Here is a 24144-nt window from a genome sequence, read left to right as displayed (position 1 = left end):
GGTAGTAGCTGAAAGGGCCTATTCCCTCCTGTATAACTGAGAGCTACAGATGGAGTAATTTATCTTCTCCTTTGGGCAGTTGCAAGATTTGCGAGTTAGCTGCCTGGGGAGCTGCTTTCACTGATGTCAGCATCATCCCGTACCTGCACCAGGGTCAGCTGCTGCGTGCTTGCACAATGCTGGCTCGGGCAACTCTTGCCTACTTTGCTTCCTGTAAAGGCGGCAATTGCCCATCCCTCTTTAATCTTTGTGTCACAGCAGCCAGGGGTTCCGTTTTTTTAAAATAGCTTTGCTATCTGTAGCCTGACCAAAATATATCCCTTTGAAAACCCCACAGAATCCTAAAGGTGATATTTTTTGGCAATTGTTCAAAGAAATATTGTTATGTGGCCTATTAAACCAGACTTCCACTAGCTTAGAATCAATCTACTCCCTAGCTTAGCATCCTGAGAACCTCTGAATGTTGGAAACATGTAAAATAGAATGGTTCAGGAGGCCATTTTTATAAAGGGGATAGGGTTGTAGGTTAACTATGGAAAAAAATGCTTATTGTACATATTATATATTTTTAATTATTTATTTTGTTCATTTATACCCTACCTTTCTCCCCTATGGAGATTCAATATGATTTATCATTCCCTTCTCTTCCATTTTATCCTCGCTACAAATCTGAGAGGTAGGTTAGGCTGGGATAGTGTAACTGGCCCAAGGTCCCCAAGCAAGCTTCCATGCCAGAGTGGGGATTCGAACCCAGGTCTCCCAGATAATATTGTTTCTAGTGCATTGGTTAAAAAAAATTAACTGCCTTACGTTTTCTGAAAGAAAGGCAGACTATAAAGTTAGTAAAATAAATAAACACATATATTACTCGACCTCCCTCAATTCATCTTTCAACCACACACTTCCTTGTTAAAAACATTTCAAACAGCTGAAAATTTGTCTTAACAATGGAGAAAGAGGAAATATACTCCATTTGCAAAATTAAATTGTTGTGTCACGTTTTCCTGATTGCAGAATTTAGGAGAAGAGGAGGGTACAGAACACAACTTGACTGAAAACTTTAGAAAATCTGTGAGAAAGCCTCATGTAAATATGTGCTAAATGTATTTGACAAACGCTTTCAAATGTGGGTCCTTTTTAATCATATGTTAGAAGGCACCCAAACTTTAAAGCATGTTTCTATGTTCAAATGTGGTACCTTTTAATGTTTTTTTTTAAATCTCCTGCCACTTTATTTGCCTCAAAAAAACAACAGCAGAGTGTGTCTGTTTATCCCCCTCTTCCTTCAAGGAGCTTAGGATGGTTTACATAATTCTCCCTTTCACCATTTTCTCCTCACAGCAAACGTGTGAGTAGTTTAGGTTAAGAGAGAGTGAGTTTTGCATCCCAAATGGACCTGAATCAGAGCCTCCCTTGTTTGACATTCTAACCATCACACTACACTGGCTCTCACAAAGACTAAGCAAACAGACAAGACTCAACAAACAAGTGTCCTTGCAATAGTTGTGAGGGTCATTACGTTTCTGCCTGACAAAGATTTTCCTGTAACTCCCCCCAAACTCTCTACGGCAAGCTGGGCCAATAAAATATTTACCATAAAACTTCCATCTTGTTGCTGCGAGTCTCCAGAAGCTCAGGTGAGCATCCAAAGCTCAATTCCCACAAGATGGCACACCTTTTGGAAGCATCCACTAAGTGCACGAAACTCTGCACATTAAAGTTAGCAAGAAAGCTGACATTGTGTAGAAGTATTTTTCATTTCTCTTCTTTTTTATGTTAACAAATACTTGCTTTTTGGTTGGAGAGAAAAAAAAAACCTTCCACTGAAATGCTTTCTCAAAAGACTGGTGCATCTTGAACTTACCCAAGGCACAGGACAAATTACATCATTTTGCATAGCTCTAATTGATACAGGAGGGAATCAGCCTTTTCAGCCGCCATCAGGGAAAAGGAAATGTCATGCTCTGCTTGTATTGACGACACAGTCCGCAAGGACAACACAGACGCACTAAACCCTCCATCCTTTAACTTAGAAGCAACTAGGGATATGCGCGCAACATCCCAGTTTTCGTACCACTGCCCACGCCCTCCTTTGTGTACTTTGACAGATCAACTCTACCTGCTATATTCATTGAATTTGAAACACAGCTGATCCTCCACTGATTTAAAAGCCGAGAGGTTTGTAGAAATGTGAGAAAAATGTAAATGCCCTACAATAAATTATCAGCAGATGCAAATATACCTCAGCAAGCAGTGTTCGAAATGGTAGGCTATTAGGATTGCCAACTCCGGTTTTAAAAATACCTGTAGATTTGAGGGCGGAGCCTGGGAGAGTGGGGCTTAGGGAGGGGAGGGACCTCAGTGAAGTATAATGTCATGCACTACACCTTCCAAAGCAGCCATTTTCTCCAGGAGAAGTGGAATAAATGTTTTAAATAAATAAATAACAAATAAACCATTGATGTAGTCTAGAGATCAGTTGTAATTCCAGGAGATCTCCAGCCCCCACCTGGAGTTCGGTAAACCTACAGCCTATCCTCAACATCAGAGTTGTCAAACATAAGGCCCGCCGGCTGGATCCGGCCCCTTGAGAGCTCTTATCCGGCCTGCGAGGCAGCCGAGGCAGCCACACACACACCCCAATCTGGGCTAGCGAGGCATGGCCCGGCCCGACCGAGTGGCATTTATGTCATATTTGGCCCTTGTAACAATTGAGTTAGACACCCCTGCTCCACAGCCTTGGTGTTCATATGTCTGTGTGCAGAGCCATTTTGTGTGTGTACAAGAGAGTGTACAAGCACACATTTGTGCGAGGCCGCCTCTCTCCTCTCCCCAGTCTCAAAAGTGGGCTTTTATCTGGTCACCCTAATGATACCACTCTATAGAAATACAAGAATTTGATCTTTCCTTAACCTTGATTGTTATGTTCTATTCCATTACAGTGATCTGAAAAATCACCTTCCATTTTGCAGGAGACTTTGTTTCTCTCTGCTTTCTGATAGTCTTACAGAATATGTCTAGATTTATGCAGCATGAAGACTTTGTGTCCTTGCCCTGTACAAATTCCCAGATCATTACCACCATATGCTTTTAAAAGCACGGAAACTGTTGTGCTTGGTTTTTCCATGATATGAATGCACTCACAAGGACACCATCGCTCTTTTGTCAGGCTGCGAGCCCTGTTGACAAGAGCGTGGCTGCGATGGCCTTGCTTGCGCAGACAGAAGCAGATTTGAGGGTATGCGGGAGCTAAATAAAACAAGATGATAAGGGTGGCATTTTTTGACACCGCTGATTGCGACTGGAGTGCGCTCAATGGGTTTTAAATGAGAGTTAGCTGTGGCTGTAGCAAAGCCAGTGTTGTGTGACTGAAACTGGACTGTTGCTTTCCTACTTGGTCTGTGAGTAGGGAGCCCTGTGTCTTTTGGCCAACAGAGTATACTGTGGATCATAGCTATAATTTCTCCTTCAATGCTTTGCGCAGAGAATAAAGGTGCTTTTTTATTTTTTGGAGCAGAGAATAAAGGTGCTTTTTTAATTTTTGGAGGGAAAACGTGTATCTTAAGTATGTGCACCTGCCTGTACATGCCACTTCCTTTTTCTATTCTTTATCCTGGCTTCCGCTTTCATTCTGCAGCCAGTATAGAGTGTTTCTTTGGGCGGAATTGGATTATTTTGGCAGACACGTTTCCCAGATCCACGTTTGATGAGGTTAAGGCAAATGTGCTGGGCCGGGAGCGTTTGGGTGAATGTTTTACTTTTAATACATTCTTGTGCCCTGACCTGGATAGCCCAGGATAGCCCGATCTCGTCAAGTCTCAGAAGCCAAGCATGGTCAGCCCTGGTTAGTATTTGCCTGGGAGATCACCCAAGAATCCCAGGGTTACGATGCGGAGGCAGGCAATGGCAAACCACCTCTGAACATCTCTTGGCTTTAAAACCGTATGGGGTTGCCATAAGTTTGCTGTGACTTGATGGCATGTTACACACATACACTGCAAGAGAGATCCCCCCAAAGGGTTCACCAAGGCTCTTAGCCCTTCCCACCTCACCTCAGTGAATTTTCAGTTTGGAAGCTAGAATTAAAAAAACACACGATTTAAAACTATCTGGGGAAGGGATTATTGGTGGTTTCTTCACACCGTGGGGAGTCCTACCCTTATTAATTTACTAAAATGTCTGTATTCTCTTTATCCTTGTTATGTAACTCCTATCATCTCTTTTCAGCTTGCTTTTATGGTTTTTATTCTTTTAGCATCAATCTTCTCCACAAAGCTAGAATGTCCACTTCTATCACTTGCTATTGCCCTTTTCATCTGGCCTCCATCCCAAAACCTCATGACATGTTTGGCCTTTTTCCTCACAGCACTTGAGAAACGATAAAAGAACTACAGTTTCTACTGCAATTTTCTGGCTTGATCCTCCTCCATAAACACTTTTTCCTCCTTCCTTTTATTTTGTACTGGATTGTAAGCTTGCGGTCAAGTAGAGCAGATTATGGTCCTGTTGTACGTGCATATGTCAATATCAGCACACCAAGGTGAAACTGGCACATGCTCCATCCCCCCATTTCACCTGCAAGTGCCTTGGGCACTGGTGGGAAAAGAGCCAGGATGCCAGGAGGTCACGTGCTATAGGAGGAGACCACCTGGCATCCCTAACATTGGTGCTTCCTGTTTCTAGCACCATCAGCTCTGGAAACAGGAAGTGTCAAACTCAGCATCTTCAAGAACTGGAGCCTCAACATGGCCCTCAGGCTGAAAAATCTGCTTAGTCTGGATCTAAATCCTTTAAATCCTGCATTTGGATTAATCATCAAAGTTATTGGCACCATACAAAATCTGGTTCCGTTTCATTTACAAGTTATTTCACTGTGGTTGTGGTCCAGGGTTAATGAAAGCTACAATATTTTTAAAGTGACAGAGGCAATCTGATAGTGGAGCCACCAACTGGCAAAATATATGTTTTCTCTCTGGGGGCACCCTCTGATGGAAAAAAAGAAGATTTTGTGTGGGTTTAGAAGAAACTGAATGGGACAAACACTTCTGAAGAGTACCTATTGGCTAGTATCTGTGATACCATTAAATTTTCTTCAATCCCCCTTTTGGAAAATAAATTGGTGCGTAAGATGAAAAATGAAAGCCAGTGTAGTCTCGGACTAGGATTGGGAAACCCAGGTTCAAAACCCCACTCTGTCATGGAAACTTGTTGCATGCTCAATGCATAAAACATCATGTTTGTGTTTAAGTGTTTTATTGAACTGTTTAATCATTTCATATATATACTTTATTTTAAATGCTGTTTTAATGTCTCAAACGTTTTAATGTTGAAATATTTTAATGTTTTGATGTTAGAGGCCTTGGGGAACCTATTTGGTGGGAAAGTGGCACTGAATTTTTTTAAGTAAATAAATATACAAAGCATCTGTTCTGAGGTTATTCTGAGTCGTTCAATTACATAATTGCAGAATAAAATAATAATAATAATACTTTAAGGCTAATACTGTGCAATTAACATAGTAAGGCAGGGTAGTTATTTATTTAGCAGGCTTATAATTTGGTAGTGTATAATAACAGCACTACCGCAACTCACAATAAAGCGAAGGCCTGTGGTCTGGCAACTCTTTTGAGAAAAGGTAGGGCTGGGCATTATTTCAAAATAAATGTACGGAACTCTGCAACTCACCAGGAACACTTGCTAAGCCTCATAACCTTTTAGCACTCACTGCCTCTACAGCCATGATCATTAGAAACTGAGCATGTTTGCAACAGGAAACGACATCTGTGTTTGTGCAGTGTGCAAAATGCGTAACACCTGGTTTCACAAGTCCCTCCCATCCCCACTCCAACACTGCACCTGCTCCCTTGTGTGCTGGCTTTAAATCCTACATTTGGATTAATCATCAAAGTTATTGGCACCATACAAAATCTGGTTCAGTTTTGTTTGAAAGTTTTTTCACCGTAGTTGTGGTCCAGGGTTAATGCCTTGAAAACCCTATGGGGTTGCCATAAGTCAGCTGTGACTCGATGCCCCCCCGCAAAGGTGAAAAATAAGTGTATACCTGAGATGTGCAAATATCCATTACTTATAATAATAATAATAATAATACAAAAGATACATAACCCTCTTGATGCAGGAGGGGAAGACCAATAGTTGAAATTGCTGATATGTCTGTATGTCATACAAGTTACAAAACTGGACTTCTTTTCTGGTAAAGAACCCATTATGAATGTTCTTAAAATCTTACATCTGTCATCTTAACTCAGCAGCTGGAAGATGACACATATCTCCTACCCTCTCCTGGCCTAAAGGGTCTTTGGTCACAGAACACAGAGATAGATATCTGACATTTGCACATGAGAGGAAAAACCATGATGTACTTTGTATAAATCTGTTGGTTTGACAGCTATGGCAGAATATCTGAGGAAAACACTGGGGAAACTATCCTTTTTCGTGCCAAAGAGAAGATCACTGTTCAGAGTATAACAGAAAGGCTTGTGCTGGAAGTCATGCCAGCAATGCTGTAATATGCACCTTCTACTTAAAGACCAAATGACAACCAAGTACATGGTACTAGAACATTTCAAGGAATGGGATCACTTTGTAACATCAAGTTCCATTCAGTTAAGAAGTGACGCAAGCTGAAGATCACAATTCCACTTTCACTTGGTTCGCTTTAGGAGTCTGACACTTGTTTTATTGCGGAAACTATTGCTCGTAATCAAAGAAGCCGTCCGACTGCTCGAGGACTCACAAACCATGGTGGTACCATAGAACATCCAGCATTCTGGGGTAGAGTATAGACAGTTGATTCTTGGACAAAAACAGTTATATAAGACAGTGGACCCCAACATGGAAACTGTTGGTGCCACAGTGCCCACCAATGTGTTTCCCCACTTGCTTGTTCCTCAAAGCATTTCTTCCCCAAAGCAAGGAGCCAATCTTGGCTTGCCTTCACTTCATAGGAGGCGTTTCAGAAGACTTGCCAAACTATCTTACTTCCAACCAGTCTTCACACAATTATCACCACCTCCTACCCTGTTCGTTGCAGTCATTAGTGTCGCCTAGAATCCAAAACATATCATATTTGCAAAAAAAGAAGTTAAATCTACTTTTAATCTCCCTTTTGCCCAAGGCACTAACAATAAGCCATAAAATATCCTTAAACCACATAAAACAGAGAGAAAGGATCACATGGCTGTGATGACTCTGAATGGGTCTAAGCTATGAGCCTGGCCTAAAATGGTGGGAGCAAAGGCAAAAGAATGTTAATGTTCCTTGGTGATGGTAGATGTATCCTCCATGGCTAGGGTTGCCAGCTCTGGGTTGGGAAACACCTGGGGATTTTGGGGGCGGAGCCTGAGGAGGGCGGAGTTGGGGAGGGGAAGGACTTTAATGCCATAGAGTCCAGTTGCCAAAGTGGCCATTTTCTCCAGGGGAACTGATCTGTATTGACTGGAGATCACTTGTAATGGCAGGAGATTTCCAGCTAGCGCCCTGTCCATGGCCCATAATTGTTAGGAAATAGTTCAGTTTAGGTAACCCTCAGAGTTTGGGGAAGGTTACCCTGAAACTGAAGACAAAATGTGTATGCGAGAAGGATTCCTCTTTGGAGATCTGCTGTCCTATAGGAGTACCTCATTGGCTCCTCCTGCACATAGAGCAAATATTACCAAGAAAAGAGAGAAAGATTTCACTGCTCTTTCCTCCAAAGGGAATTGTGCCACATTTATTGTATACATCACAATGGAATGGTCTCCTTTCCCTCAATATTTGTGTGAGTTGGCTTAGTCTGTTGGGTTGGAGTGCTTGCCCTGCTTTGTTCTGTTTGTTACCTAGAAATACTGACAGCATGAGCTTCCTTATTCTGGAACCAGTTCCTTGTGTCCCTGTATTTTCTTGTTAATAAATAGTTGTTTTGAGCACACCCATTTTCTGTTAGGAACCTGGGAGAAGGAACCTGAGTGAGTCCCCTAATCCTGACTTACAAATAAAAGGGAACATTACCAGAACTGGACAAGCTGCCTCTGAAATGTTTTACTTTTCATGGTGTAGAGAAATGCATTTTATTTGGACTTGATGAAACTGCTGCATTAAGTTTAAAAAGTTCTTCTCTCCCTTAGCTGGACACAGGCAGGAAGGGGGGAAGTTAGTTGCCCCCCAAGCCTTGATGCCAAGTACCAACCATCAAAGCTCGGGAAATGCTAATAGCCTTGATGGCTGGAGGCAGTGAGATGGACAGTTGACATCTTGACAGGGAATCTGCTGCTTTTCTGGAAGCGAGTGCCGGTGCCGGTGTTGGGGGCATTCCAAGGGGTGGAGCAGCCTTTAGGCAGCTTCCAAACCCCTTTTGGCCCGGGAATGCCCCTTTGCACTCTTAGGTATCACATCCAAGCTGAGGTTCATCCCCTGCCCAAACTCTGCCCCCCAATCTCCAGGAATTTCCCATGCCAGAAATGGCAACCCTACTTCACAAACAATAACCTGCCTGGGATTTGGGCTCTGCCGTGGTGTAACAGTCAGTGTTGTCCTAGGACCTGGGAGACTTGGGTTCAAATCTCTGGCCACAAAACTCACTGGGTGGACTTGGGCCAGTCACTGTCAGCGTAACCTACTTCTAGGGGTGAAAGTAATCCATCCATCTTGAGTCTTAGTGAGAAAGGTGGACTATAAATGAAGTAAATAAAATAAATACATAAGCGAGCAAGTCAGTACAGGCTGCTGTGGACTACAGTAAGAAAGATCAAGGACTACCTCCCATCTTCTGCTTCAAGCCCCAGTAAGACATTTAAATTACTTTTGCACTTGCCTACCTCACAAGGTTGTTATGAAGATAAAATAGGAGAGTGGGAAACCAAATATACTTCACTGATAACCTTAGAGGAACGGTGGGATCAAGCTGATGCCATATAGCGGCTGAAAGAGTAAAGCTATAAATCAGGGTATCCCCAGTTTAACTCATCTCTGTCATAACTAGGGTTGCCAACTCCAGATTGGGAAATTCCTGGAAATTTGGGGGGTGGGGTGGAGCCTGGGGAGGGCAGGGTTTGGGGAGGGAGGGAGCTAAGCAGGATATAATGCCACAGAGCTCACCCTCCAAAGCAGCCATTTTCTCCATGGGAGATGCAATTCTGAGAGATCTCCAGAAACTGGCAATCCTAGATAGCATCACTAGGCAGCTTAAGGCAAGCCAGTCCCTCTCAGTCCCAGCCCCACATCTACACTATGGGGATATTCATATTCACTTAGTTTACACGGCTGTTGTAAGGATTACATTGTTAGCCTTAGATTTGCTCAGCCCTCTACTTTTGGTGTAATCTATCTTTTGCTGCAATTCATCCATTACCTCCCCAAAATGTAATAAGTGGATCAAGAACAACTCGGGTAGTTATGCATGCAAACAGCAGCACAAGGTTGCTTTCTGCAACAGATGCTGCAGGCTATAGACTTTTACAACCCACGCAATGAGCATGTCAGCTATTACAAAAGGAAGAACTAATTGGAGATTTGTAATCTGGCAGATATGCAAGCATTCAGGCAAATTACTTGTCAGCACATTTCCCTCTTCCATGGAGACAGAGCATGATGAGTAGCCGTGTTTTTGGCTGTAGCAGTAGAAAAGAGCAAGAGTCCAGTAGCACCTTAAAGACTAACTAAATTTCTGGCAGGGTATGAGCTTTAAGGATAGATGGAGTCACATTCTAGCTGTATCTGAAGAAGTAAATAAAAGTAAATAAAGTAAAGTAAAAAGTAAATAAAGAAGTGTGTGAAAAGGATCTTGGTGTCTTAGTAGACCAACCACTGAACATGAGTCAGCAGTGGGATGCGGTAGCTAAAAAGGCAAATGCGGTCTTGGGCTGCATCAACAGATGTATAGTGTCCAGATCACACGAAGTGATGGTATCGTTTTACTCTACTCTGGTTAGACCTCACCTAGAGTACTGTGTTCAGTTTTGGGCACCACAATTTAAGAAAGATGTAGACAAGCTGGAACGTGTCCAGAGGAAGGCAACAAGGATGGTGAGGGGTCTGGAGGCCAAGTCCTATGAGAAAAATTTGAGGGAGCTGGGTATGTTTAGCCTGAAGAGGAGAAGACTGAGAGGGGATATGATAACCATGTTCAAGTACTTGAGGGGCTATCATATAGAGGATGGTGCTTTGTTTTCTGTTGCCCAAGAAGTTCGGACCAGAACCAATGGGTTGAAATTAAATCAAGAGTTTCCGTCTAGACATTACGAAGAATTTTCTAACAGTTAGAGCGATTCCTCAGTGGAACAGGCTTCCTCGGGAGGTGGTAAGCTCTCCTTCCCTGGAGGTTTTAAAGAAGAGGTTCGATGGCCATCTGTCAGCAATGCTGATTCTGTGACCTTAAGCAGATGATGAGAGGGAGGGCATCTTGGCCATCTTCTGGTCACTAGGGGTGTGTGTGTGGGGGAGGTAGTTGTGAATTTCCTGCATTGTGCAGGGGGTTGGACTTGATGACTCTGGTGGTCCCTTCCAACTCTATGATTCTAAGTGAGCTGTGGCTCATGAGCTGCCAGAAGGTTTGTTAGTCTTTAAAGGTGGTACTGGACTCTTGCTCATTTCTTCTTCCATGCTTAGCTTTTCACCATGGCCTCTATGGCAAAACAATCTAACCACACAGAAATCAGCAAGACTTTGTAGATTTGGCATTGAAAAAAGGGTGCTGTTTACTGCTCCAGCAGTCAATGCACAACCAGAAATGTATGCTATTTAAATATTTGTGTCATGTTTTTCTTTCCAAAGTGGCCCAAAGTGGCTCCGTAACAACACCACAAACAAAGAAACACAATATAAACCAACCAACAAAACAAGATAATAAAGTCTATATTGGACTTGTCTGGGGTTCAAAAGCTGGCTTATATAAAGACACCATATGCAAGCCACTGGCTATCAACCGATGGGCCAAGATGGGCCATGCACTTCTGGCACCTGAAACAGGGAGGGAAAGCAAGATCTCAGCACTTTTAGGGTGGGAAAGATGTTCTTCCCACTTTTTCTCTCCCAATTAGTAGACTTACATACAGTGCAATCCTAAACACAGTAGCCAACTCTGGCCTGGGAGATTCTTGGAGATTTCAGGATGGAGCCTGTTGAGGGGAGGTGAATTTGGGGAGGGATTTTACCTAGAATCTATGGTATATCAGAGAGTCTGCCCTCTGAATCAGCCACTTTCTCCGGGGGAACTGATCTTTGTTGTCTAGAAATTAGCTGTAATTCCAGGACAACTCCAGGCCTCACCTAGAGGTTGGAAACCCTAGTTGCGCCCTTCTAAATTCCTTGAGGTTATTGGGCTTAGGAGGGTTAACTCCATTTAGTTTTATACTGTTGAATTCTATTTTTAAACATCAATATTAAAAGTATTGAAACAGGTTCAGAAAACCAACAGAGGCATCATAGGGTTTTTAGGGAATGTTCCATAAAAGGGAAGTTATCTTCCCTGCATGTTCAAATATCTCCTTTATCACCTATTTTATGGCTTTGATTGGTGTTTAGCTGTGGCCATAGCACAAACATACTCCATGCAAGACCATGGATCAACACAGCACCTGTATCAAAAGTCCCTTTTGGCTGTGTTTGACAATTGACAAGTTAGGGTCAAAATAGAGATGATGCTGGAAGAAACAAGCATTAGCTCCCAAGTGTTTTCTTGTTTTAAAACAGGTAGTATGCAGGGCCAAGATTTGGATATGGAATCACACTGTTGCAGGAAGGATGGTGTTAAGACTTCCCCTATGCCATTTTCCCAACCTTAAAACAGCTCCACAGAGCTATGATCTGCCCCTGAATGAAGAAATGTAAATTTACCCAAATCGAGCAAAGAGCAGATCTGTAGGGCGGTTTCAGTCTGGAAAAAACAGCATGGTGGGGAAAGGCTTAAACTTCCTCTCTTGCAGTCCTGATCTGAATTAGACTCATGTGTGTTTATGCTTTAAAGCAATAAAATAAAATAAAACATTGAAAATGCTTGGGTGTTCCATACATGAGACTTCTAACACTGTGTCTGTTTGACCCAGTGGATCCTAGATATCTGAAGGGCTGGCTCCTCCTCTATGTCCAGCCATGGGCCTTGAGATCCTTGGGGGATGCACTTCTTAAGGTCTCCATCTGTGCCGTATCAAAACATCAAATGAAGATGAGAAGGCATTTTAAGTGGAAGCTCCCAGGTAATAGAAAATCCTCCTTTTGGCAGACTACATGCCTGAGCCTGGCTTTAGTCAAGAAGATATGAGTTGAGTGTTCAGAGACAAGGATTCCCGCTATTTAAAAATGTAACTAACAGGTACGTGGCCATTTCTTGAGCAAGACAATGTTCACAGGTGTCACTAAGGTTGCCAGCTCTGCGTTGGGAAATACCTGGAGATTTTGGGGGTGGAGCCTGGGGAGGGCAGAGTTTGGGGAGGGACCTCAGCAGGGTATAATCCCATAGAGTCCACCCTCCAAAGCAACCATTTTCTCTAGGGGAACCGATCTTGGTTATCTGGAGATCAACTGTAATAGCGAGAGATCTCCAGGTGCCATCTGAAGGTTGGCCACCCTGGGTGTCACAATCAATTCACCATGATACAAGACATAGTAAATAGAACTTCACTACCTTCATGATGCCAAAAGTCACCCATTAACAAACACACCTCCTTGCGGTTTTATTTGCATTCCTCAGTGCCAAGTCTTAATGTTCTCACTTTGCGCTGGTTAATTATTCTTTACAGAACTGACACCAGTGGCCTTGGAACACTCCCACAGATATTCAGACTTTACTAAACCTGTACCTCCAACCTGTCTATGCTCTGGTGGACTCATGTGGGGGGGGGGGGAGAGAGAGAAACCCTTTGTGTAGAAGCCTTTACCCCTCCAGCACTGGAAATGCTGCCCAGCCTCCACACCTGCCCCAACCCCTTTTTAGACCACCCCCTGCCCCATTCCCAACTTTTAATTTACAACAAGACCTAATCATTGTGGTTCCCCCCCCTTTGGGAAAACTCAGAGTCAAGAATCTGTGCTTATAGGATGACCTTTTGCAAACACAAAATAGCCACAGCTCCATTTACTACACTGTGTATTACATTCCCTTCCCTCTCGAGATTCAATATAGTGTTGCTGGGAAAATATGACCCATTTCTGAGCTAGCAGGTCAACTGAGGCTTGGAATGCCAGATAGCACAGTGAGTCAATACCACTGGAAATATTTAGACCTTGCACGCACGCAACGACACAGACAAAAAGCAATGCAACAAATCCGATGTGATTTTCTGACCCTTTGGAGAGGTTTTATTGTTACTGTTATTCTAGTTAAGGCAGAGAATTCTGTCACTCTACGATTAGGGAATACGATGGCACGAATTAATCTAGTCTTGGTGGCCAGTGACACATCCTTGGAGCCCCGGAAGTGCAGGACTGGAGGCTCGGGAGGGGGCGGAGCCGGGAGGGGCCTGGCCCAGATAAGCCCGCGGGAGCGCAGAGGCCAGGGAGGAAGAGGCTGGCCGTTGGGGGAGTGTTGGAGCCACTCCATTCTCCAAACCAAGGCAGACGCAACGGCTCCTCAAGTTACGCGTGCGTGCCCATAGAGAGGGCTCTGAGTGCCCACTCCGGCACGCGTGCCATGGGTTCGCCAACACGGGCCTATATGCTGGCTAGACTAAATGTTCTCCCTTCTGCCGTGCTGCAAGGGAGATATAAGAAAGTCCCTTTTGCAGAAAGGGTATGTCCTTGTGGGGAGGGTAAAATTGAAACAGTCTCCCACATTTTAATCAGCTGTCCTCTGTATGCTAGAGGTCATTTTCAATTAATAGACCCTATCTTCGCGGACAAAGAATGGCTACCTGTAGGCATTAAGGCCTCCATCCTTATGAATGCGCAGGATCCACTAATAATTGATGTGGTTGCAAGATTTTTACTGAGGGCAATTAAAGTGCGTGAAAGCTTGTGCAACTCATGAGGTAATTTTAGGGCTGTGAAGTGAGTAACTTCTAATGTATTTACACCTCTTTTAGTGTCAATTTTATGGAGATGATTCTAAATTGTTTTTATCACGTTTATATAGATGTTGTATAACTAATGCCAATAAAGGCTTCGTATTCGAAACCTGACCAAGTACAGACAGCTTTTGAAACGGATACCTTTAAACTGGGCTTCTGCCTGCCTCTTTAACAGCAGCCAGATACCACAGATAAACATTTCCTTGCCCCAGAGATAAGTAGCGGGTAACATCTCATTGGTGAAATCTGTGTGTGTCAGCTTGTTATAAGGGCACAGGACCAAGGTCTTTAAAACATATTTCATAACGCACATAAAGAAACCATTGAAGTCCATTACATTGACCTTTGTATTTCAAGGATGTTGCTGGGCAACAAACGCCAGACACGGTCACCCTCCACACATATGACTCTGGTACAACCTGAATGAAAACATTTGTTTGGGCCGTGAGAAGTTCAAAACAAGATTATATGCTCATCTTACCTCAGGCAGCCTGTAGCATTGTAGAAAATATCAGGGTCAGGTACAACACTCGATTTGGGATAGTCTCTTTCCGGCCAGCCTGAGTAAGGGATGAGAACCGTGTCGGTCAAAGGCTGCAGGGCATCTCGGATCAACAAGTTCTTCAGCTGGTCATTGGAAGACAGGTTCCACATCAAACCTTCAAGGAATAAAGACATCAGAATGATAAAACTGCCTCTTGGTTTGCAGGGTTTTATCAAAATAATCAATGAAATGGTTAATCAAATCTATTGGGCTTTGAGCCACGAACCCAGTGCTGCAATCCTAAAGAGAGTCAGGCCTTTCTAGGCCCGCTGAAGTCAGTGGGTTTAGACAGGTATAACTGTACTTAGGATGCCACTGTAACTCTAAGAATATTCCATATTCCACTTCTTTTCCCTCTGATCAAGATTCAGGACAAAGCATGTTTCGTACTTAGAACTCCGGCTTTTCTCTACAAGGATTTCTGTGACTATACAACAAGGAAAATAACAACTGTAGCTTCCCTCATGACTGCATCCTAGGGTTGCCAGCCCTCGGATCCCTTGCCCCCAGGTAGCATTTCCCACCACCGTTTAGAGTGGCATCTTGTGCAGTGATCTCTAAGGCATGGTGAAGAGCTAGGGGGTTGCCAGGCCGTAGCGCCAAACCCTGGGAGGAATTGGGGACAGCCCTTGGTGTGCTGGCATGCTTATGTCACTTCAATTTGTCCCATGGTTTTACCATGGAGTTTTTTTTTTGAAGTGCTAGGATCCCGTGTCACACCTGGTTTTACCAGAAGTGACATAAGCACGCCAGCATGATAGCAGTGCACATTTGTCCCCCTTCCTTCCTCCCACTGGCATCCAAGTGCTGGTGGGCAACGAGATGGAATGCCAGGAGGTCTCCCCATACAGCGATAGGCTTAGTATCCCTATGTAGAGCAAACGAAGGTCACATTATCATAGAGCTCATTCTCAAACAATCAGTTCCCTTTAGGGTTGCCAGGTCCCTCTTCGCCACTGGCGAGAGGTTTTTGGGGTGGAGCCTGAGGAGGGCGGGGCTTGGGGAGGAGAGAGACTTCAATGCCATAGAGTCCAATTGCCAAAGCGGCCATTTTCTCCAGGTAAACTGATCTCGATTGGGTGGAGATCAGTTGTAATAGCAGGAGATCTCCAGATAGTACCTGGAGGTTGTCACCCCCAGTTCCCTGATACTGTCAAAACATAAGGGAATGCCTCTAGATTACAAATAGTATCATTGCACAGAAGGTAAGTAAAGGTAAAGGTCAACTGTGCAAGCACCAGGTTATTCCTGACCCATGGGGTGACATCACATCCCGACATTTACTAGGCAGACTTTGTTCGTGGGGTGGTTTGCCAGTGCCTTCCCCAGTCATCTTCCCTTTACCCCCAGCAAGCTGGGTGCTCATTTTACCGACCTTGGAAGGATGGAAGGCTGAGTCAACCTTGAGCCGGCTACCTGAAACCAACTTGCGTTGGGATTGAATTCAGGCCCTGAGCAGAGCTTGGTCTGTACTGCAGCTTACCACTCTGCACCACAGGGCTCTTATGCACAGAGGGTAGTCACCATGAAATCCATAACAAACCATAACAGCTAGAAGTGTGCCCTTGAATTACATAGGCATTTTCTTCTCAGGATGTTCTGTTGAATGCAGACTTTGAATTTCACGTTGGGAAAGATGATCATGTAAGTTGCCCTCGGTGACAGACACATCGCTGGCTCTATGCAAAAACTACCTCCCCCATTTTTTTCAAGTGCTTATGTGAAAATCTGGTCATGAGTCTACTTGATTCTCAGAGCTTTCCCAAACTAAAACGACCTTTCAACTTGTGTGACTGTTTGAGAGAAAGCAGCTTTAATTTAGAAGCCGTAATTTATAGACCTGTGCAAGTTAAAAACCAAGAGATTAAATGCAGCGCTTTATTTAATTTTTTTGGAAGAAGATTTTGTATCGTTTGGCATTATATTATATAAACAGTGGCCCCTGCCATACAAAGAGAACTATTGTTTCTACAGCTAACTGCTGTGAATTCCAAAACACATCCTTAGTTCAATACAGAAGGCATTTAAATCTCAGCACAAAACTACTTCTGGTCCCTGGCTCATAGATAATAATCTTTTCATAACATGTCGGTACAGTAGTTGCGTTGTCATGTTACAGGGGGCGTTGGTGGAAAGAACTGTTTTTATAATTTTGGCATTATTCTCTCTCCAGGATATGAAGATAGCAGAAATTTAAAAGGAAAAGGAATATCTCTGGGGGGAAAAAAGAGGAAGAGGAATGTGCCATCTAGCGAGAGCCACAGAATGTGTGGGCAGGGCATGGGAAAATGAGATTCAAATCGCTACCATATCATAAATCTCTTTGAGCAGGTCACTGTTAGCTTAAAGAATAAATATGTGTGGGGCAGCCAACATTTTTTCTAGCAGTTCTCCTGTGTCTTTGCATGTCTGTGACACGCAGAAATTTAGCAAGTGGACGCTTGTTTGTCATTTTATTTCCATGCCGGGGAAAAACTTCAGCCAAGAAATTTCTGCGCACATTCAGTAGCTGTATAAAGGCAAGAAAGTCATGCCAGGAAAGAACTGGCCAACCCTAAATGATATAAGAATAGTTAACCATGTGCATGTACAAAACTTCTATGGAGAAACTTGAGATTGATGAAGACCGAAGCTAGATGAAGCTGAGTTCAAGTATTCTATCAGGCAGCGTAGCACAATGGTCAATCTGTTTCAAATCTCAACTCTGCCATAAATGCTGAGGTGGCTTTGCTAACTTTTCAAGCTGTTTTGCAACCTGTGCCTTGAACACAGCTTGCTATGCTAAAAGGTGCAGGTGAAGCTTTTCAAAACAGAGAGAGGGGCTTGGTTCTTGTAGGTTATCCCGGCTGTGTGACCGTGGTCTTGGTATTTTCTTTCCTGATGTTTCGCCAGCAGCTGTGGCGGGCACCTTCAGAGGAGTAACACTGAAGGACAGTGTCTGAGAGAGAGAGGCCTTTTATGCAAGGATTATTGCTGTTGGATATGCTGTTCTCTGGATGCACAGAATATGCAGTCGAATTCTCAAATCACTCTGCACAGGGGTCTGAAACTGACCAACGTTCACTGTGAAACTGACCAAATAACCAGCCTCATAGAATTCCAGCTTCAAGGGGAGGGGGTGGATGAGGGGGAAAGACAAGTGGGAGGGGAAAGTGACAAGGGGCATGGAGAGAAAACCCCAAATTGACAAGTATGCACAGGATCAGCTTTCGATTTGGGATCAAGACAGATATTAAACTCTGGGTAAAACAGCACCCACAAAACGGGGGGGAAACGCGAAGGGAGAACAAGGCAACTTTTAAAGGTCAGAAAATACATGCATAATAAAAACAAAGCCCCAAAGTAGTCAGGGCTTGACAGCGCCAGAGAGGTGCGTGCGCATGCACACAAAGATGCTACTACCAGCTATAGTTGCCAACAGGCTTGGACAAAAATGTCCTGGCCCTTTAACAGAAGTTTAATGGACAGCTGGAATATTCATGGCATGGAGATGAATAACATAATCTGGTAAAGAACATCCCATTAAGTCTCTACTAAAGGGACAAGATTTTCTCCCTCTAGGCAGTTGAACACCCCTACCACAACAAATTTTCTGCAACTCTGCTGCTGATAAGAGATCCAACAGTAGGGACTGGTTGAAAAGAGAGAAAGCCTCACTGACAGAAGGTGTCGGAGGTGCTTTAAACACCCCTAGAATGGTATCAGTGCAAAATATTGTTATTATACTGAAAAAGAATCAACTGGATTAGACCACCACCCTAATTTTGTTGACCTGTCCCCTGTTTATTTCCAAAGGTTCATGACTTAAAGACCCTTCCCACTGAGAGATGCCGGGAGAATTGGGTGTTTGGATGCAGTTCTATTTTCACCTACATTTAGAGTTGCCAACCTTCAGGTAGTAGCTGGAGATCTCCCGGTATTACAACTGATCTCCAGCCGATAGAGATCAGTTCATCTGGAGAAAATGGCTGCTTTGGCAATTGGACCCTAAGGCCTTGAAGTCCCTCTCCTCCCCCCCCCTCCTCAGGCTCTGCCCCCAAAAATCTCCAGGTATTTCCCAACGCGGAGCTGGCAACCCTACCTGCATTCTTTTCAGAGTAATGTACAGTTGCGACTTTGCACGACAGACTTAGTACAGGAGAGGTGGGGCTCCCTTTCATATTTATGTTTCCTTTCATGGCAGGCCTGCTTGACTGCTCTATAATTCTGCCTGCAGAAAGAATGTTCCTCCGTCGCTCAGATATATATGTTGTAGGAGACAAGAGGTTAGACACTCCCTGAAGGCTTGGCTGACTCACCTACAAAAGCTTGTTTTGCCTGCCTCCGCCTTGCTGTGTTCTGTTGCTACAGAGTTTACTAGGCAATACAGCAAAGCTTCCGTTCCTCTCAGCTCTGGCATTCTCACTCTTCTAGCTCCTCTCCAAATGTCTTCCATGCCTCCCTCGAAAGCATTTGCTGCTAATGGAATGGGGAAACTCGTCCAGTTCTTACAAAGCGAGCTACAAGGGTATGACCCTGAGAAAAGACACTCAGGCTCTATCAGAATTCTGTGACAAAAAAAGGTTACCAGAATTAGGAATACCCCAAAAATGTGCATGTATTTGGCACAATGTATTCCTCTGCCAGTTATGGGGAAAGAGCTACAGAGAGCACTGAAATACTGCTGCCCCATCCCTGTTATCTAAGCAGAGCCAAAATGTGTAGGTTTTTGCACCCTTGACAGCAGCTCCTTGGGATGCCAGCCTCCAGGTGGGACCTGGGGATCCCTCGGAATTATACCTCCTCTCCAGACTACAGTGATTGTTCCCCTGGAGGAAATGGATGCTTTGAGGTTGGACCCTGTGGCATTGTGCCCCATTTAAGTCCCTGCCCCCCCCCCCCAGGCTCCATCCCCAAATCTCCAGGAGTTTTCCAGCCTGGATGTGGTAACCCTACCCCCATCCCCCACTGGTGGCCAAGGGAGACCTGGCAACCCTAGCAGTTCTCAACAGCATCAGTGTCCAGAAGAGGCAGGAGAAGACACAATGACTGTCTTTTGCTTGCTGCTAGGCTCTTAGGGATTATATGATCTCCTGCTGCAATCTGGCAACCCTAGTTGCAGTTCATAGAATCATAGAGTTGGAAGGGACCAGGGTCATCTAGTCCAACCCCCTGCACAATGCAGGAAATTCCAAACTACCTCCCCCCCACACCCCCAGTGATCCCCTACATGCCCAGAAGATGGCCAAGATGCCCTCCCTCTCATGATCTGCCTAAGGTCATAAATTGCCAGACTACCATCCAGAGTTGCATTTCTCTTAAAGGGGCTATAAGAGCTAATGCGGTTGTGTCTCCTCCTTCCCTGACCCTCATCCATTCCTTTGCTTGGCCTTCTTGCCCATCTGTGTTGGGGCAGAAGGCTCCAAACATTTAAAAAGACACACAATGTTTCTGGGCTGCAACCCTGACAGCCACAGTGGGCCTGAGCACACAAGCTTCCTTGTGCTGAGTTAGATCTTTGGTCTCAGACCAAGGTCTTTCAAACTACACCCTTTCTGTTCCTTTTCACTGAAGGGGCCAGGGATTGAACCTGGGACCTCCTGCATGCAAGGCGGAAGCTCTACCACTGAGCTACAACCCCGACCCTAATTCTTTATCACCTCTTCATACTATTAGTCACTACGATAGACATTTTGTAACTCAGGCATTGTACGTGGACCTTTGCTTTACTCGTTTGAAGGAGGTAGCAAGGCACCCACAGCTCTTCCGTAGGGGTGCCAACTGCCTGGCATAAAAATGTCCTGCCCCTTTAACAGAAGCTTCATGGGATCTTATTTACCGGGTGATGTTACTTATCTCCATGCCACGAAAGGCTGCAGCTGCACACTTCCACACACTAAAGGGACCGGACATTTTCCTCCAGGCCTGGAGCCAACCCAGCTCTTCTGGCACGTACTCTGCTTCCTGCTTCACCTGGTAACGGTTTCCCAGGTGTGCCCTGCCTCCTGATTTAGTGAGACATTTGTAGGCTCACGTCTGGCAATGGGGTGACCCTATGGTTAGGTCACCCTTGCACAATCATTCCTGTTTGCACGTTGGAGGAGTCTGCAAACAGAAGAAGGGCTGCTTCACACAGCAGAGGAACAGGGTTGACATTTCATCCATGTTCAGCAAGCAAATCAGGCCAAGCAAGCTGTCAGAGTGTAAAAGAGTTTCTGATAAGATCCCAGATCCTCAGCTTGCATTGCTTTGATCCTTGGATAAGTAATCAGAACAGTAAACAAGAGGGATTGATTGTCTCTGCTGGGTGGGGTTCCCGGTTCAGTGATAAAACCATCCTTCCCATCTTGATAAGGGAAACAAACCTCAGTACTTCAAAATCCTGGGTGGCCAGAACTAAAAATCTAACTAAGAGAGCCCAGACCTATTGATGTTTGCTTTGTCAGGAATAGCAAACTTACTTTTTTTGCAGACTTTGTAATGTTTTTGTTTTTTTAAAAAAACAAGCTTCGAGAATGCAGGGTTGCCCAAGAAAGCACTCAAAAGAGAGTCCCTGCCTCCCGCCCACTTTAACCAGAGGGTTTGACATCATCAAATAAAATCCCAAGTAATAAGAATGCCAGATAGGAGCTTCTCAGAGGAGTTCTATATCTGGCACTGCCAGATACCAGCATTCCTGAACGGTGAAATATTTTGCTGCATAATCTGTAGAGGTGTTACCAGACAGTAATGTCATCAATCTCTGATAGCAATTCCCCACCCCCCCTCCAGCTGCCTAATTTACAGTGATAGGAATGGAGTGGGGCAGTCATCATTCCAGGCAGTGGGAGATTCTGGCTTGAGCTTCTTCAGACCCAAATTATCCTTCCCTCCGTTTGTTTTCATTGCGTCACAATGTCATCATATTACATATTCATGGGACAGTTTATTGCATTTTCTACAATATATGGTTTCAAAACGATGGTTTGTTGCTCATGCAACGATGCCGTCGGTTTAGATCCAGAAAAAACTTCTCCAGAGCTTGGTAGCCCTCAATGCAAGTTTGTACAGAAAAACATGTTTGTACCCGATCCAGCAATTATCAACCCACTTACCGAAACATATAATATATTTGGGTTGGGTCATAGAATCATAGAGTTGGAAGGGACCATCAGGGTCATCTAGTCCAACCCCCTGCACAATGCAGGAATTTCACAACTACCTCCCCCCCACACCCCCAGTGACCCCTACTCCATGCCCAAAGATGGCCAAGAAGCCCTCCCTCTCATCATCTGCTTAAGGTCATAGAATCAGCATTGCTGACAGATGGCCATCTAGCCTCTACTTAAAAACCTCCAGGGAAGGAGAGCTTACCACTTCCCGAGGAAGCCTGTTCCACTGAGGAACCACTCTAACTGCTAGAAAATTCTTCCTAATGTCTAGATAGAAGAATTTTCTAACAGTTAGAGCAGTTCCTCAGTGGAACAGGCTACCTCGGGAGGTGGTAAGCTCTCCTTCCCTGGAGGTTCTTAAGCAGAGGCTAGATGGCCATCTGTTTTAAACAGAGGCTAGATGGTCCAACCAGCTTTTTCACTCAGTGTCATCCAATTTCCATATGTACTACAGCCTCTGTCCCACGTGTCTTCTGGCAATGCAGGTCCCATGGTCCTCAGCACTGCCTGTTCGGGCAGTCAAAGGGGATCCCCTCCCTTCCCTTTTCATTAGGGGATAGGCTGGATCCAACCCTTTGTACCACCATGATCTTAAAACTACCCTTTTTTCCTATATGAGAGCCAGCGTGGTGTAGTGGTTAAGAGCGGTGGTTTGGAGTGGTGGAGTCTGATCTGGAGAACCGGGTTTGATTCCCCACTCCTCCACATGAGCGGCGGAGGCTAATCTGGTGAACTAGATTTGTTTCCCCACTCCTACACACGAAGCCAGCTGGGTGACCTTGGGCTAGTCACAGCTCTCTTAGAGCTCTCTCAGCCTCACCCACCTCACAGGGTGCCTGTTGTGGGGAGGGGAAGGGAAGGCGATTGTAAGCCAGTTTGATTCGGCCTTTAGTGGTAGAGAAAGTCGGCATATAAAAACCAACTCTTCTTCTTCTTCTTCTATATAATAAGTAGGACTGAACAGCACATCTTTTTCCGGCCTGTACCGTTTCAGGCTGAAGGGGGCAGCTGTGTATCGGGTGCTCATTCATACAACATTTGTAGAGCATTTAAAAAGCATCCTGTTGGATAGCAGGCTATCGTTCTTCTTGGCATGCAAATTTCCGAAGTTTTTACCCCCTTCAGGAAGAACAACCTCTCTGCTCCCCACGTGCCTGAAGACTGAGGTGGTAGAGTCCAGGAAAAGCTCTGATACTTTCTTCTGCTGATTATATGAACTGACCTACCCCCTTGACCACTAGTTTAAAATATGACCTCTACCTATTTCAAAGGGAAATTTAAAGCACGGTTAGACATGCTGAAAGATCAGCATGGAAATACATTAACTGAACAGGACAAAATAAAGAAAAGGTGGGAACAATACACTGAAGAACTATACAGAAGAGATGAAAGGATAAAAGATTCTTTCCAAGAAGAATCTTTTGAAGAAGAACCTACAGTTTTAGAAAGTGAAGTGCAAGCTGCATTGAGAGCAATCGGGAGAAACAAATCACCAGGAGCAGATGGGATATCAATAGAGCTATTCCAAGCCACAGAAACGGAGTCCATCAAAATCTTGACAAGAATATGCCAACAGATATGGAAAACAAAACAATGGCCCACAGACTGGAAACAATCCATTTACATTCCAATTCCCAAGAAAGGAGACATCAAAGATTGCAACAACTATCGGACCATTGCATTAATTTCTCATGCAAGTAAAGTGATGCTCAAAATCTTACAGCAAAGGCTGTTACCATATATGGAACAAGAAATGCCTGATGTTCAAGCTGGTTTCAGAAAAGGAAGAGGCACTAGAGATCATATTGCAAATATACGCTGGTTACTGGAGCGTACGAGAGAATTTCAGAAGAAAATCAGCTTGTGTTTCATAGATTACAGCAAAGCTTTTGACTGTGTGGATCATGAAAAGCTATGGCTGGTTTTAAAGGAAACGGGTGTGCCACTACATCTGATCGTTTTGATGCGCAACCTGTACTCTGGACAAGAGGCCTCAGTTAGAACAGAATATGGAGAAACGGAATGGTTTCCAATTGGCAAAGGTGTCAGACAAGGATGTATTTTATCTCCCTATCTCTTCAATCTATATGCAGAACATATAATTAGGAAAGCTGGATTAGATTTAGATGAAGGTGGAGTGAAAATTTGAGGGAGGAACATTAATAATTTGAGATATGCTGATGACACTACATTATTGGCAGAAAATAGGGAAGATTTGAAACAACTATTGCTGAAAGTTAAAAGAGAAAGTGCCAAAGCAGGACTACAGCTGAACATCAAGAAAACAAAAGTAATGACTACAGGAGTATTACACAACTTTAAGGTTGACAATGAGGAAATTGAAATGGTTCAAGACTTTCTATTCCTTGGCTCCACCATCAACCAAAAGGGAGACTACAGCCAAGAAATTAGAATGAGATTGAGACTGGGAAGGGCAGCCATGAAGGAGCTAGAAAAGATTTTGAAGTGTAAG

The 24144-nt window shown here is 44.2% G+C and overlaps 1 protein-coding gene across 1 annotated transcript in view; it reads right to left on the bottom strand.

Annotated features, from left to right (window-relative positions):
- Positions 1-24144, bottom strand: part of PKP2 (plakophilin 2) — a 71011-nt gene that overhangs the window by 15786 nt on the left and 31081 nt on the right. The window contains exon 6 of the mRNA XM_056846582.1: positions 14479-14656. Within this exon, the coding sequence (XP_056702560.1) occupies positions 14479-14656 (178 nt within the window). The remainder of the gene's footprint in view (positions 1-14478; positions 14657-24144) is intronic.

Source organism: Euleptes europaea, chromosome 3 (assembly GCF_029931775.1).
Source record: "Euleptes europaea isolate rEulEur1 chromosome 3, rEulEur1.hap1, whole genome shotgun sequence".
NCBI classification, from domain to species: domain Eukaryota; kingdom Metazoa; phylum Chordata; class Lepidosauria; order Squamata; family Sphaerodactylidae; genus Euleptes; species Euleptes europaea.
The sequence above is the reverse complement of the archived record's forward strand: the minus strand, read 5'-3'. Positions and strand labels throughout refer to the sequence as shown.